At 39.5% G+C, this 17543-nt stretch overlaps 1 protein-coding gene across 4 annotated transcripts in view; it reads right to left on the minus strand.

Annotated features, from left to right (window-relative positions):
* The window catches only part of Thoc2 (THO complex subunit 2), a 109099-nt gene extending 91896 nt beyond the window's left edge, over positions 1 to 17203 (minus strand). For all 4 annotated transcript variants that reach the window (XR_015047172.1, XR_015047173.1, XM_029473077.2 and 1 more), the window contains exons 1-2: positions 17119 to 17203; positions 3263 to 3321 (exon numbers count right to left, since the gene is read on the minus strand). Coding sequence is in view for 2 of the 4 variants with exons in the window: in XM_029473077.2 (XP_029328937.1) it covers positions 3263 to 3321; positions 17119 to 17189 (130 nt within the window). In the remaining 2 variants the exon portion in view is untranslated. The remainder of the gene's footprint in view (positions 1 to 3262; positions 3322 to 17118) is intronic.
* Positions 17204 to 17543: the final 340 nt, after the last annotated feature.

Here is a 17543-nt window from a genome sequence, read left to right on the forward strand (position 1 = left end):
AGCGAAGCTATGGAGCGGAGCCATCCAGAGCCTAGCTGGATGAGCTGTGGCTGGCAGAGCAAGGAATGCTAATTCTAACCCTTTGATGCCCAGATGATAAAGAGTAGGTCCCCGGACATCAACCACTGAACACTGTTCACTGCTGAACTTTGGTTTTGCTTGCTTTGACTGTGCCCTGGTTATTTCCTCTTGGAGTAAAAAACTATGGAACTTTTTTGTTTTAACAGGAACACATAGTTGAGAGACTGGATTTTTAAAGTTACTGGAATTTTTAGAAGGACTTGATATTTTGGAGACTGGATATTTTGGAGAATTTGAATATTTTACAGATGCTTAAACTCTGAGACTTTAGCTGTTTTAAAGAGACTGAACTTTTAAAGTGTTTGAATCTTTAAAGACTGAGACTTTTAAAGTTGGAATATTTTATATTGTAATATTAACATTAATATGAGGATGAACAAAAAGAAATATTAGGGTCTAACATTTGTGTATCAACCTGACAAGGGGTCAATTGTGCTAGCTAGTTTTATGCTAATTTGACAAAAACTAGAATCACTTGTGAAGACCAAACCTCAACTGAGAAAAAGTCCCCTAACAGACTGGCCTGTGGGCAAACCTGTGGTACATTTTCATGACTGATTTTTGATGGCTGCTATAGAAGGGCCCAGTTCGATGTGGGCACTGTGACCCTTGAGCTGGTGATCCCAGGTATGCAGGGAGGGAGGGGTAGGCCTAGCTAAGCAGCACTCATACAGGACTTCAACATCAGCTTCTGCTTCCATCTTCCTGTCTGGAGTTCCTGTTCTGACTTCCATCAATGATAGACTGCAAGCTATAAAATGAAATAAATCTTTTCCTCCCCCAAATTACTTTTAGTCATGGAGTTTTGTTACAGCAACAGAAACCCTAAGAAAATGGTGCTTTAAAACTACCAAGCCAGCTAGAGTCGGAAAACTTTACACTTACATTCACAATGTGCAGGGAAACATACAACCTTCATACATGAAGAAATTTTAGTAAATACTTCACATTAGTGCTAACATTTTAGGAAAAGCAGTTTTAAGGATAGCAACTAGACAGAGGGATACTGGCACAACTGGCAAGAAACAGAAAAAGAAAAATCAATGAAATGATTCCTAATGGTATTTTGCTATACTCATAGATTGATGCCTAGCCCAACTGTCATCCAGCAACTGATGGGAACAGAAACAAAGACCCCCAGCCAAATATTAGGCAGAGCTCAGGAAATCCTGCAGAAGAAGGATTGTAGGAACCAGAGGAAATGAGGATACAAGAACACAACCCACAGAATCACCTAAGCAGGGCTCATAGGGGCTCACAGAAAGACTGAAGCAACAACACAGCTAGGTCCTCTGCATATACATTATGGTTACGTATCTTGGTATTCTTATGGGACTCCCAACAGTGGGAGTAGAATATGTCTCTGACTCTTTTGCCTGTGCTTAGGATCCTTTTCCTCCTACTGGACTGCCACTTCCAACTATGATATGAAGGTTTATACATTATACAGAATCCTACTGTAACTTGTTAGGCCATGTTCATGTTCAGTAGATATCCCTGGGAATCTGATAGTTTTGTTTTGTTTTGTTTCTTTTTTTTTTTCTTGAAAGGAGACAGAGGAGGAGTAGATTTAGAGGAGAGGGAAGGTAGGAGAGTGAATTGGGAGGAACGGAGGCAGAGGAACATAACAATATGAGAGAAGAATTTTATACACATATACACTTTTATACTTTCCTAAATTTCCAGCAGTCAACTTTACTTAGGCAAAACAAAACAAATATGTGTTTGTGACATACACACACACACTTGAAAGTCATTATGAGTGATCATACAGATTTTACTAGAATACTATAAACAAAAAAATAGGGCTTCCAATTTGCCTGGCCAGTGCTCTACTGCTGAGCTATACATTTATACAGCCCAATTATATTACTTTATAAACAAGGTAAAAATCTAGTATTTGTGGGTGTCATGATAGACATATTAAGACATTTTAATTTTTTTGTTTGCTATTTGGTTGGTTGTTTTTGAGACAGGGTTCTACTATACAGCTCAGATTGGCCTAGAACTCGCTTCGTAGCCCAGGCTGGCTTTGAAATCACAATCCTCATCTCAGCATCCAAAGTTCTAGGATTATAGGAATGTGCCACCAAACCCAGCTGAGATGTTAAGTCTTAAAACAGAGCTTCCTAAAATAACAGAAACCAAAACTTGGTATTTCATTTGTTAAAAATACTTTCCCCTCAACCCTCCAATGTTCCATCTAATAAATACATTCTCTTAAATTAAGGTAATACTCAACTTTTGGTAAAACCAAAAGTAAGTTTTTCTATAGGAAAAACACTTTTTTTTTTTTTTTTTTTTTGGTTTTTCAAGTCAGGGTTTCTCTGTGTAGCTCTGGCTGTCCTGGAACTCACTTTGTAGACCAGGCTGGCCTCGAACTCAGAAGCTCAAACTCGGAAATCTGCCTGCCTCTGCCTCCCGAGTGCTGGGATTAAAGGCCTGCGCCACCACACCTGGCTGGAAAAACACTGTTCTTAATCATCTATTCACAATGCCATGTCACTACAATAATTGTTATATATTTATTTTGTTAAAATAAACTATTAATTATAAAAATACTTATTTCATGCCAAAACGTACAGGATTATCTCCAATGAAAGCTATAAGTTAAAAACACTATAAATCAAGACACAATTGCTTTCTGGCTTGTCTTTTACCAAATCCATGTTCCTAGTTTTAAATTAATGAAAGTTAAACGGTAAAATCCTAAAGAAGTAAAATCTATATCCTGCTTAATTGTGGAGCATTTTTACTTAATATATCCTATCTGTGTATTCAGCAAACACTCCTTTGCTTATATTTTCCATGACAACTGCCTTTAACAAGTTCCCCAGATACCACCTGAACACAACCAGCTTGAGCAAAAACACTGAACTTGGTTGGTAGAAATTTTCTAGTGCAACTATGACCAAAATAGTTTTTCTCCAGGATAGCTTTCTCTCTCATTTATGATTGGTACAGCTAACTATAGAAATTTAAACAAATATACAACAATTATAAAAGTCAAACAGACAAAATAATGTGTGTATCCTAGATGTCTTACTGTAAGTAACTACAATTTTACTACTGACTATAAGGTCTTAATTACATGCACTCTTATATAAAATCAAATAAAGATTTATAAAACTTATAAACAAACCAAAAATGTTAGCAATGATACTTAAAAAAAAAATCATACCTCTGTAGGTCGAACTGTCATGGCTTTTATTTTCACTGAGAATCCGGCATAAATGCAAACTAGAATTTAAAACAAAAACAAAAACACTATCAATTCTCAATCCTAAAAACAGTTGATTCCTAAGGAACAAGTTTTATCTCCTAAAAAGTATATAGAAATGCCCCAGATGTATTTAAATACCTATGATCATGACACAAAACCTTCTAACACATAAGAACGAGATCAATCAACCCATCTTTCTAAATATTGGCAATTCATTTCTTACATAAAATTTTTCTGCCTCTCATTATAAACATTGAGTAACTCAATAGTAAAGAAGAAATGTCTCTACTTGACATAGTGATGAATGATTGTAATCCTAGGATTTAAGAGGTAAAGAATGGAGAATCAGCAGCCTCTGCTACCATAGTAAATTTGATACCCTGTATAAAATAAAATGTCTCCATTTTGAACTATTTCAACCAACAGAGGGAATGGTGGATGAAAAATCTAAGATTTCTCCTTTTTTTTTTTTTTTTGACAATGGCTGAAATATAAATGGAGCACTGCGAGGGCAGGCAAAGAGAAGAGGGAATGAATAGGGTTGGATATGACCACAGTAAATTGTACACAGAAATGAAAAGATCATAATGAGACCCATTATTTTGTACAATAATATATGCCAATAAAATGATAGAATTAGAACATCTTCATTTTAAGATCCCTAATTAAAAAAAAAAAATCCACCATCTGTCAGTGGCTTTTCACACCATGGAAATAGACTAAAAGCATTATGTCCCAGCTACTGATGAAATAATACACCACCCAGAGAAAAAATCAGAATGTCAAAGAAATACTACATTCTCATCTTCAATATAACACTATAGATAACATGCTACCTGCTACAAAGTAATACAAAACAATGAAATAATTAAAGGGAAATATAGTTGAAACAAGATTGGTAAAGAATTGGTGACTACTAAACTGCAAACTAGAAAATGTTTGTGCAACCCAAAATAAAAACAAAACAATCAAAATACCAAAAGGGGCAGCCCACAGGATGCAAATTAATACACGGTAGGGAAGAGTGTCCCTTATCTACAATGCTTAGAATGAAAACTACTCCAGAATTTAATTTTTTCGTATTTCTGTTCAAAATATTTGTATGTACCTAAGATGTCTGAGGACTAAAATGTAACACAAAATGTATTTTGTTTCACATATACCTTACACATAATAAGATTTGTTTTCATGTATATGTGTATATTTGTATTAGTGTATACCATGTTCAGGTGTCTGTGAAGGGCACAAGGTGTCAGATTCCCTAGAGCTGGATTTACAGGCAGGCAGCTGTGAGCTGCCAAACATAGGTCCCAGGACCTGAACTCAGATCCTCTGAAAGAGCAGTTAAGTGCTATCAACTGCTGAGCCATTTCTACAACCCCCTACCTATAATCTTATATATTTTTAACTTTATGCACTCAACAGTTTACTGTACAGTGACAATACATTCTATTACTTAGTAAGCAGACTTGCAAGTGGACTTGCAACTGGACATGCTCAGAAAAAGTGTTATTGTAGCTGAAAGGGACTAACAGGACCTTGTTTTCCTTGGACACACTAAAACTAAATAAACCATGTTCCTAAGCTGTGTTCTTTCAGCCTATATCAGTAATGGAAGTCTCTACTAGTGGTATCTCAGTACTCAAGAAGTTTCAGACATTGGAGCATTTCCAGTTTCAGCTTAAGGATGTCCAAATCCTCTTCTCTCCCTCCCTTTCCTTTTCAGTGGAATCATCTCTTATGCTTGCAAGTGCATTTGTCCTTATATGTGATTGCTTTTGCTCTTAGCAGCACCACTTTCTCCCCATACACACTGGGTGATCTTACCCACTTCTAAGTCTATCTACCTCCAATTTTACCTGTACACCAAACGTATTTACAACTGCTACTGTATTTTCTCACTCAGATCCTTAGTAGTCATGCGAGACAAAAAAAAAAAAAATCAACCCTAATATCTAGGTTATCATCTTTCAGCACATTTGCAACAGAGTCTAAAAAATATTGTTTATGAATAAAATCCCTAGCACCAAAAAATGTATTAATTATTAATTTATGTAAATCCAGAACACAGGGCTGGGGTATAGTCCAGTGGTAACCCACTTCTTAGCATGCATAAGGCCCTGGGTTCAATCTCCAGAACCAAAAAAAAAAAAAAAATGTCTGAGCTCTGAAATATTTGGGGTTTGGGGGGTAGCTGGTTGGGGGTTTTGTTGTCATTTGGTTTGGTTTGGTTTGGTTTGGTTTTTTGAGACACAGTCTTACTATACATCCCAGAGATTCTGCCTCTAGAGTACTGGCCTGGCTTTTTGGTTTGGCAGACACAGAATCTTACCGTGCAGCCCAGGCTAGCCTGGCACACTTGATCCTCCTACCTCGGTGCCACAAGCACTGAGATTCGAAGCATGCAACACCATATCCAGTGCTGTCATTTTTTTAAAATGTCATTTAAATGCCCCATAAAATGAGAAATTTGAATAAACAATCCCTACCCAATATTTAATTATTAACAGTTGCCTACATGAAAACTACCTGTAAATCTGTATTTTTTAAACAGGGTCTTCTTATTTATGGTTGGAATATACTCTGTAGCTTTGACTAGCCTCTAATTCAATGTAATTCTGTTACCTCAACCATCCAAAGTGCTGGGATTATAAGTAGTCACCAACAAGCCTATAACAGTGTTTTTTAACTGTAGACTGAACTATCTTGTTTTTATAGAACATCATTTTTTCCACTTGAGAAACAACTAACAAGTTATGACTACAATGAACCAAGTTTGTCACTTCAAGGAAAACAGTATTTTGTTGCCCAGCCAACAAGATCAGTTCGGTTCCTTGAAATTTATAGAAGGAACATATTTGATAAAATAATTTTGAAAAATTCGTTTCTGCCACTATGGGGATGACTACTGTCATAGAGGTTTACCTGATCATCTTTGGTGGTGACACTAAGGAAAGTGTATCTGATACCATACAATGAAGTTTGTCAATATTTGGAAGAGTTGTATAATTCAGTGAAAGACTTTTTCTAAATGGCCACTATATGTTGTAAAACAACTGTGGAAGCTGGGCGTGGTGGTGCACGCCTTTAATCCCAGCACTTGGGAGGACAGCCAGGGCTATACAGAGAAACCCTGTCTCAAAAAAAAAAAAAAAACAAAGAACAAACAAAAAAAATCTTAAAACCAAAATAACAATTTAAAAAAAAAGCTGGGCGTGGTGACAATTTCATGAGTACTGTATTTACATCAATTCCACTCTACCCTTTCTCACCTCCAACTCCTGCCAGCACCTCTTTCACTCCTGTCCAACTTTTGAGTGGGTTGAACAAAGCCTAGAGTTCAATCCTCAGCACTGGAGGAAAAAAGCTTATAGATTCTGTTTATCTATTCTATCTTATGCTAATATGATGCCACAATATCACCAGTTACAGAGTATCTATGCTAAAGGTTACCCACATCCCTACACCTTGCCTCTGTATATTATATTTTGAAACTCCATTTGTTGGCGCAAAAAAAAAAAAAAAAAAAAAAACAATAAACATCTTCTGGTCCATAATTCATTTATAATTATTTTCTTTGCTGTTTTGCTCCTGCAGTTTAACCCATAGCCTTGCACATGCTAGGCAAACACTCTATCAATAAGATAGACCCTTATCCCTCTTCTATTGTTTTCCTTTGGACAGTCTAGACAAGTTCATCAATCTAGCCTTGAACTCACTCTGTAGCCCAGGCAAACCACAAACTATCTCAAGTTACACCTAACCAAGTTACACAATTATGTTCAAAATTAAGAATAAAAGGCCAATGTAAAACAGTTACTAAATCTATATAAAAATTGAAAAATCTCCATTATAAACTATTAACCACCCACCACCTATTAAAAAATGTATTCTACTAGACAGGGGGAGCAAGATGGTTCAGTAGAAAAAGACCTGTCTCAAAAAAGTTGCCAATAGAGAGGATTTAAGTATTCTCAGCACAAAAGATAAATATTTGATGCAGCAATTCTTAACCTGTGGGCTGAAACCCCTTTGGGGGTAGTATATTAGATATCCTGCATATCAGATATTTATATTATAATTCATAACAACAGGAAAATTAGTTATGAAGTAGTAATGAAACAATGTTATGGCTAGGGGTCACAGCATGAGGAACTGCATTAAAGGGTCACAGCATTAGAAAGGTTGAGCATGGCTGATGTGAGGTAATAGATATGGCAATTACCCTGGTCTGGTGATTACACACTGTATACATGTATTATTGTTCACATAACCAAAGATGACCTCAAACTCACTATGCAGTTCAAGCTGGCACTGAACTGATCCTGCCGCCTCCACCTTCCGTATATTGGGTGTACTTAGCTTTGCATACATGTACTAAATACTCACTGTGGGTTCAGGATATGGCTCAGTGATCACCGAGCATACATAAGCCTTGGATTTGATTCCTAGGAGCACACAAACCTGGTATGGTGGCATACACTGTAATTCCAAAGCTTGGGATATAGTTAGCAGAAAGATCAGAAATCAAGATCAACCTTAACTATATCAAGCTTTGTACCTGGAATGTATGATACCTTGAAGGAAGGGTAGCAAGGAGGGAGAAAAAGAATGAAATTGGAAGGAGCTGTAGAAATTCATGCAATTGAAATCCCAAACTCTTGAAATACTGAGGCAGGGATACCACAAGTTCTAAACCAACATGGAATACAGAATAAAATCCTGTCTCAAAGGGAGAGAGTGTAGAATTTTTTTTTTTTTATTCTTCATTATTACAAATGCCTTTGTTCCCTTGCATTTCCGCCAGCTTCATCTTCCACTACTTTCAGCAATGGTAACACATGTCTTTTTCAATAAGCCTTCCAATGACTGAAGAGAGGCTGCGTCAGTGTTCCGAACTCCTACCTATGGTATAGTCATCATTACATAACTAAGAATTAACTGAAATGTCAGTTTATATTGTCAGTCACTTAGCCACAAGCACACTTATTAGCCTGTAGATAATATTGTCATCATCTCAAAGATTTGCTAAAATTGTGTACAAAATCATTAATGGGTTATCATATTCAGGCAAGTCACTTGCATAATAGATATGTGTACTTAAAACAAAAACAAGCACTTACAACCTGAGGCAGGAAGATGGAAATATTAAGGCAGACCTGGATATAGGAGTACCCTGTCTCAAAAAGTTGTTTTTTTAAAAAGTATCAGTTTAACTATGTCCACAAATAGTAGGCCCACAAGTATCCTTAAAAGTAATTGGTCACTATCCAATCTGTCAAACACTTCTGATAAACTAACCTACATTACAGAAAGATAACAGACAAAATACTTGCCCATTATAATATGGCCTTAAAAATATTTAAATATTCTGTCTCAGCCCAAACATCAGTATTAATTTATGCCCTCAATATTTAAAAAGTTGACCAGTTTTTCCTCTTGTCAAATAGTTTTGTGCTATTATGGAAATGCTGCCTCAACTCCCTGAGAACACAGAAATCTAGTATCAAAGATCTGTGAAAATGTGAATGAATGAGTTATGTTCTTTTAATGATTTCAGAAGGATGTTATGAATATTTTTAACATGAATATTTAGCTTTCCATCTTACTTATCCCTATTTTCAGCAAAAAGGAAACACAAACAAGACCGAAGTACTTGTGCTCACAGCTTGCAAGCTTGTTTCACATGTAAAAGACTGATATTCACCTGTGCTTCAACTAGTCTTTAAAAACAAAACAGCAAGAAAGGTTAAATAGTTTAAGCAAAGTACTTGTCTCTTTTCTCAATATTATAACAAAAATACTACCCTTAAAAATAAATACGAGGGAGCCGGGTGTGGTGGCGCACACCTTTAATCCCAGCACTCAGGAGGCAGAGGCAGGCAGATTTCTGAGTTCGAGGCCAGCCTGGTCTACAGAGTGAGTTCCAGGACAGCCAGGACTACACAGAGAAACCCTGTCTCAGAAAACCAAAAAGAATAAGTAAATAAATACGAGGACAAAACCATTTTATCTTGTAGAAACATGAACTTATGAAGAAAACAAGAAATGTCCTAGAAAACAAAATAACAAAAGCTTTACCCTTGTAAGTAGGAAAAAGCAGTTTCATTAATGGCAAAGTCTCTATTTCGGCATTATAAAATAACTTAGCAAACAAAGTAGTAACTTAATAACTTCCTAACGTTGCATCAACATGATCTGAAGAATGAATTTCTCTTAACAGAAAAACAGACCAAGATTTGCACTTAACTCATGAATACAAGTTAAAATATGAAATCAAATTAAGCAAGGCTTCAGGACCAGAGATGTAGTTCAGTGGGTAGAGTATTCTGTGCCTTATGTTTGATCCCCAGTGGCACATAAACTAGGTGTGATACCATCAGTCTGTATAGAAGCCTTGTCCTTGCGAAGTGGAGGCGTGAGATTAGAAATTCAAGATCATCCTCAGCTACACAGCCAGTTCAAGACCAGCTTGGACAGACATCTTGTCTCAAAAAAAAAAAAAAAAAGAAAAGAAAAGAAAAGAAAAAAAAAAGATTCAGGGCTGGACACCAAGCACACTGAAGTAGGAGAATTACCAGACATTCTAGGCCAAGTTGAACAATACTTACAAATTATTGAATAAATCAATAAAACAATTAAAACCTTCAGGAGCCCTCTATTGTTTTTATACCTCTTGTGGAAAAAACTCATGATACAATTTTTACAACCTTTTAAAGATTTGTTCAATTTTTTGGTACATGTATGTGTGTTTAAAGTGTATGTATATGCACCAGGTGAACACAAAATTAAAAAGAGGGTGGGAGACTTATCTCCTAGAACTAGTTTGGGGCAGTTAAACCCAGGTCTAAGAGCAGTACGCGTTCTTAACTGCTAAGCTAGCTCTTCAGCACGTAAAGATTTACTTTGATTAGCTTTAATTATGTGTTTGTCTGTCTTTGAGTGTGTCCATGTCATGTATAGGTGTCTGGGGATGCCAGAGGGGATGGATTCCTGTGCAGTTAAGAGTTACTTTTTGTAGCTGGTTAGGAGTCACCCCACCATAGACAATGGGAATAAAACTCTGTTCCTAAGGAAAAGCAGTACATGTTCTTACCCTGAGCCATTTCTCCAGCCCTACCACTTCCATAATTTATCATCTAAAACTATATTTGGTGGGCCAGAGAAGTGTATTAGTGGGTAAAGATGCTTGCTGCCAATTGGGCCTGATGACCTAAATTCAATCCCCTGGTTTCACATGGTGGAAGGAGAAAAAAAAAAAAAAAACAATTACCAAGAACTGTCTTCTGTCCAGCATCCTAGCATGCATAAGTACACACACACATTTAAATGTTAAAAACATAAGTGACATTTATACATATACTCTAGAAACCAATAGTGTATAGGTATATGAGGGATGGACTGTTTTGATAGGTAAAATATTACCTAACAAAGCTTATTCCTCAAAGTTAAGATGATCTGATAATAGACAACTGGTTTTCATGGAGCACAGTACATAGTTGTGGTTAAAAGCTCTGTTAGTCATAAATTTAAAAGAAGGCAAGAGGATATATGGAAGGGTTTGAAGGGAAAAAGGGAAGGGATAATGATGTAATATTATAATTTCAAAAAATAAAGGAAACATATTTTTAAAGTCCTTGTTGTGGTGGACACAGTAAAAGAAGGTTTTGGGGGGTTATTTTTGTTTTGTTTTGTTTTGTTCTTTTTAAAGACACTAGGAAAAGGCCTACAATTATTAGCTGATGAGGAGTTGTCAGGGGAACTGCAGGTTACTTTGAGACAGGAAGTAAAAGTCTGAGACAGAAGCAATCATGATCTATAGCCAAAAGTTCCTAGTAGCAGCTTAAATAGGAAACCTTTCTTGCTTAGACTGCCAGAGGCACAGTTTAGGGGGAAAAGCAACTGTTAATTAATATTGATTAATGCAGTAGAATGTTAATTAGATGTTTATTCCTAATGTCTCTGCCTTAGCACTATCTTTTCATTACATCAGATATACTGCCCTGAAAATTGTGGTAGTAGTACCAGGAATAAAAAAATTAAGGAATATTTCACTAAAAAAAAATTACTTGCTTGAAAATTATGAAAATGCCCTATACAGTTTGTGGTTTTGTCTTTTTTTTTTTTTTTTTTTTTATGGTGCTGAAGACAGGGAACTCAGAGCATGCTATAGCGACATTTTTGAGAATTCTGGACTTTTGGTTTCTTTTATAGGAATGTGCTTTTAGCTTAACCCCACATGAAGGGATGTGGGGCTGCTTCAGACTGTCTGCAGCAGGTGACCATGATTTGCCTTGTGCTCTAGAAGAAACACAGTTTTGGCAGCTGCAGATAATTTCTGCCATTGTGTGACATTTGGAATTCTGGGAACTTTACAAAGGGTACATAAATTCAAGGGACACCCCCACCCAGAAGTTCGATGGGGGTTTGTTGCAGTTTGTTAGTAGCTCTATGGTCAAAGAAACTGGATTCAGGGATCTCTTCTCTCCTCCTCCTCCTCTTCCACCTCCTCTTCCATCTCCTCTTCCACCTCCTCTTCCACCTCCTCTTCCACCTCCTCTTCCATCTCCTCTTTTCACCTCCTCTTCCTCCTCCTCTCTCCCTTCCCATCTCTCCTTGATTCTCGACTAACTAGTGTTAGGGGGTGAAACCATGGGGTTAAAGGGTAAGAAAAAGAAGAAGCCAAAAAATAGCAAAGACCAGCTACACTATGCAAATTGCTTTATCTCTGAGCTTATTCTCACCATCATGTTGCTTCTCTATCACTACAGACCCTGTAACTCTCACAATAGCTATATACTGCTACGATGCTACAAACAATACAAACTTGGGAATCTCACGGAACACAACACATACTTTAAAAAAATTCAGGGCTGGAAAGCACTTGTTGCTGTTTTATCAAGGAATAATCAGCTAGCCACTGAGATCCCAATAGTGAGGAGGCTAAAGCAGGAAGATAATGAATTCAAGGTCACCCTGGAGTACAGAGCAAGTTCCAGATCAGCCTGAGTGGGCTACATAAGACCTTATCTCTAAAAACCAAAAACATTTAAAATTATTAAATGAAAAGGAAAAATCCTAAGAAATAACTTTACATATGGCATACTCGAAAAATCAAATGTATTCACTCTACCCTCACTTTTAGCATTTCCAGTTGCTACTTCATATTTAAGACATTTTTCCAAAGAATTTTTGTAATATATTTACAATATTATTTGTTTTAACAAGATGAAAATGCTAATGTATGTAACATGATTTTTAAAACCTCTAAAATTAAGCTCTATGAAACAAAGTTTATACATAAGGAAAAGAAGACAAATGAATAAAAACAGAGTAGAGGATGATGATGTGTTTACAATATCTAAATAGTGATTGTTAAAAATATTTCATTATGGCAAGACCTGACAGTGCAGTCCTGCAATCCCAGCAACTTGAGAGAATGGAATGGGATGGGATGATTTCATGTTCAGTGCTGGCCTGGACAACTGAACAAGACCCTGTCTCAAAACAGAAAATTAAAGGTCTGAGGATGTAATTCTGTTGGTACAGTGCTTGTCTTAGCATATCTTATGCCCTGGGTTCAATTCTCCTGACTGAATAAACCGGGTGTGGTTCGCCTTTCTAGAACTTTCCAGCACTTGGGAAATAGAGGGAAGATCACAAATTTAAGGTCATTCTCAGTTATACAACTGTTCAAAGCCAGCTTAGGATACATGAGACACTGTCTTTAAAAAAGGAAGCCTGCCTGTGGTGGGGACATACCTTTAATCCCAGCACTTGGGAGGCAGACCAGGACAGCTAGAGCTACACAGAGAAAACCCTGACTTGAAAACCCAAAAGAATAAAAGAAGAGGAAAAGGAGGGGAAGGAAGAAGAGGAGGAGGAGGAAGAAGACGACGACGAGGAAGAGGAGAAGGCCCAGCACTCGGGAGGCAGAGGCAGGCGGATTTCTGAGTTCGAGGCCAGCCTGGTCTACAAAGTGAGTTCCAGGACAGTCAAGGCTACACAGAGAAACCCTGTCTCGAAAAAACCAAAAAAAAAAAAAAAAGAGGAGAAGGTGACAGCAAAATGGACGGGGCATAAAGGAAAACAAAATCAATATATTTACAGATAAAACAGGAAATTATTATTTTAAGCATGCCAAAAACCACATTTCTAAGTGTACATATACGTATGTGTAAGCCATGAAAATAGAAAGGTACAATGAGAGAGGAGGAGAGAATTCAAGTGAAAGAAAAGGGTAGATTAAAAATAGGTGGCAATGGTGGCATACGCCTTTAATCCCTGCACTTGGGAGGCAGAGGCAGGCGGATTTCTGAGTGTGAGGCCAGCCTGGTCTAGAGTGAGTTCCAGGGCAGCCAGGGCTACACAGAAAAACCCTGTCTCAAAAAACAAAATAAATAAATTAATTAACAAAGAGTAGGTAATGAAGGTCAGCCATGGTGGTGTGTGTGTATGTATGCCTTTAATCACAGCATTTTCCAGCCTGCTCTACAAAGTGAGTTCCAGGCCAGCCATGGCTACAGAGTCAGAGAAGAGAGGAGACAAGAGAAGAAAAAAAGACAAATAAGAGAAAAGACAAAAAGACAATGGCAGGTCTAGTTAGGAAAAAAAGGGCCATCAAGAAGTGGGTAGAGGAAAGCAGTAGGGAGGAAACCAGCAAACTAAAACTATGACACATGTATGAAAATGTCATAATAAAGTGTTATTACTCTGTATGCTAATATAATAATTTTGTAAAGGGCTGAAGATATAGTTTCGTAGTAGTAGCTGCTTAGTATGTACAAAGCCTCTAGATTCATTCACCAGTAAGGCAAGCCTTAGAATATTTCGTTATATTAAACAGCTTCAGTTTTTGGATTTTTGAGATATGTTTTAGTTGTATAGCTATGTGTATGTATGTGTTTGGTGTGTGTGTATGTGTACAGGTGCCTGTGAGACCAGAGGTTTTAGATCCCTTGGAGCTAGAGTTACAGGAGACCATAAGCCATCAGATGTGGGTCCTAAGAACTGAAGTAAGTAAAGGCTCTTAACTCCTTACCCCAGACAGCTCTCAAGTCTTGTTTCTTTTGCCTTTTATTGTTTTGTTTCCAACAAAGTTAACTGTGTAGCCTCTGCTGACCTCAAACTCCTGGGACTCCTTCCTTATCCTCCCAAGTGCTAGGATTACAGGTGTGAACCACCACACCAAGCTGTGCCATCCAACTTTAAATTCTCAGCTAATGTAGTGGGACATGCGTATAATCTTAGCACCCAGATGATAATAAATTCAAGGTCAGTATGAGCTACAAGGTCATTGTCTCAAAAAAAAAAAAAAAAAGATAAGTTCTCTCTCTTTCTTTTTCGAAACAGTGTTTCTCTGTATAGCCCTGCCTGTCCTGGAACTCACTCTGTAGACCAGGCTGGCCTCGAACTCAGAAATCCGCCTGCCTCTGCCTCCCGAGTGCTGGGATTAAAGGTGTGCACCACCTCGCCCGGCTTTTTTTTTTTTAAGATAAGTTCTCTTACAGAAATTATATTTATATAATCATTAAGCTGTCACACTAATTTGAATCTACTGTACTTCAAACCCACAATCCACAAGCTATACAATAAATACATGAAAATCCTAAGTACAGTTTTTAAGTAGCTCTTTTAACACTAGGTAGCATGGATCATGTAAACACATATGAACTCAAAATCCCACTTTATATTCTTGGCTTCATACACCACTTAGTTTTTCTCCACCTATTGCCAGTCAGAAGTTAGGCAGGGCTCCTCCTCCTATTCTAAAGTGGAAGTAAAAACATTAAACTGTTAAAAAACAAAAACAGCTAGGCCTGTGGATGTAGCTCACTGATGGAGCACATGCTACCCCTCCACACACACACAGTGAAATACATCCAGAAGTAGGGAGCTGAGAAACCCACAAACAGGACAGTTCACAAATGAATCCGCTTTAGATGCTAAATAAGGACGCACTGAACTGTCTGCGGAGGCTCTCCCTCCAATCTGGCCCGGTTCCCTCGAGCTGCTTCCCATCCTGCCTTCTCAGCACTCGGGGCACCGGACAGACAGGTAGCTGGTTAAACAGCACATAGAAAGTAAACACGAATGCTTCTCTTAGATGTGAGACAGACCTCTGAGTTAACAAAACTCGAAGGAACTGGAAGTATATACTGGAGGACAAGTCCTACCAAAAAGAAATGAGATGCCATCCCTTTTCTCCACGGGCCTCTCAACTCATTAGCATACAAAAGTAAATATGCAGGATGTCTGAGGCCAACTAATCGCCAAGCAAAGAGGTGGAGCCTGCATGCACAAGAGCTGTCCCGAGAACTTTAAATTTCTAAAAGCTGGAATAATATTTTAATAGCTATCACTTGGGCACTTACTATAACCCAAGGGCTTTACAGACATTAACTCTTCACAACAATCCTTCGAGTAGAACGCTTCTTATTCCCAATTTACTCAAGGGGAAATGGCCCCAAATGGTTACGAATTTATCCAAGGTCACTCAGCTGGTTAAGTGGGCTAAGCTAGCCACTTACTCAGACAATCCAATTCTAGGACTCACGCAGTTAACGTTTCACAGAACAGCAAAAGGATGTGGGAGTAAGTCAAGTCACAAGAGCTTGGTGTACCGGGTTTCTTTGAAGTAACAAAGTTTTAAAGATTCCTATCTTCCCGCGAGCAACTGGGAATCTGATACTGGATGAGTGTGGGAGTGTGGAGGGAGACAACTCAAGCAGCCAGAGAGAGTTAATCTCACACAGGATTGACTGCTAAGCTTCCAGAGCTACTCAGAAGAAGAAATTACAACTTCTTTTTTTTAATCAGTGGTTAATTCTGTCCACTTAAACGGGGAGTCGGGGGGGGGGGGGTGAGGTGGCTATTGGGAGGCGCGAAAGCCGCTACTATGGGAAATTACCGGAGAGGGGTACAAAGTAAGTTTACGACTTAAAGGATACAGAGACCATCCTAAAGTGCTAGAAAAGCCTCGAGGAGGGCGAGCACTCGCTGCAGTCCCAGGCCAAAATGGGGTTCCCTAAACCTTCTACCAGGAAAAGTTGAATCCCATCCCGAAACCACGGCGAGGTGACACGACGGCAGGGACTTGGCAAAAAGAAGCGGCAATCCCTGCCACACTTTCCCGAGGACCGCAGGGCCAGGGCAGCGCAAGCTGCCGCTCCCTGAGAAAGCAGAGGTGCCAAGCCTGGCTGTCCCCGACGCCCCGGGCTCCTCTGCCACCAGCGGCGAGGAGCAGAGAGTTCAGGACAGTTCGCCCTCCTAAGACTTCGGGCACAGGAGAGGCCCGGAGCCAAAGTGCGGGAGTCGCCTTAGATCGGGGTGGGGGGGGGTGCAAATAAAAAATAAGAAAATAAAACGGGACAGTGAGAGACATGGCAAGTGGTGGACCCACACAGCTCCGGCTGCGAAGCCACGGGGAGAAAAGGAGCCGAGCCAAGCGAGCTGAGTTAAGACGACAAGCGAGACAGACAAAAAAGCGACAGGGCAGGAGCCCAGGGGGACCTGGGGGGACGAGACGGAAGTTCTGCGGAGAGACCTAAAGGAAGCGGGGCTCCCGGGGACCACGGGGCTTTCGAGGAGGTCGGGGGGAAGGCAGACGCTCACGGCGGCGATAGTGGCGGCTCCCGGCTCCGCTCCTCAGTCAAGTGGAAACTCCGGACCAACCAACCATCCTCAACCGCCGCCCGGGTGCGGGTGGGGGAGGGGGCGCCGCTGCCCCCCGGCCCCTGAACCCCACTTCCGACTGAGCCCAGCGCCCCGACCTCAGGGCGGCCCGGCGCCTTCCCTCGGTCAGAAACACTCACAATTCGCCTCTCCCTGATTTCTCCCAGTTCTTTATCCACTCTGCGGGAACCACCACAGCCGCGGCCGCCATCTTCCCCTCGCTAGTAACAGTGGCCCGGATGTGTAGCTCCCGAGCGCGGGGTCAAAGGGGAGCGCCGCCCACGGGGAGTGACGGAAGCTGCGAACTCGGGTTTAGATTTCCCGCCCCACCTACTTCCCCACCAAACGGAAGTCCCGGGCCAGGCCAACAAAGAGGTGGGGGGGTGCCACAGCTCTCACCCCTACTTCCCTTTAGAACATATACACATTAAACAAAAAACAAAAACGCCAGGCCGCTGTGGCCTTTATGATCTCCCGTAATCTCTACCCCAAGCCACTAATTCCAACTCGTAATTTTTCAAGCACTCGGTCTGTTAGGCATTGGTGGATGCTGGAACTGTAAGCC

This window comes from Mus caroli, unplaced genomic scaffold, assembly GCF_978045245.1.
Source record: "Mus caroli unplaced genomic scaffold, Mus_caroli_1 scaffold_5, whole genome shotgun sequence".
NCBI classification, from domain to species: Eukaryota; Metazoa; Chordata; class Mammalia; order Rodentia; family Muridae; genus Mus; species Mus caroli.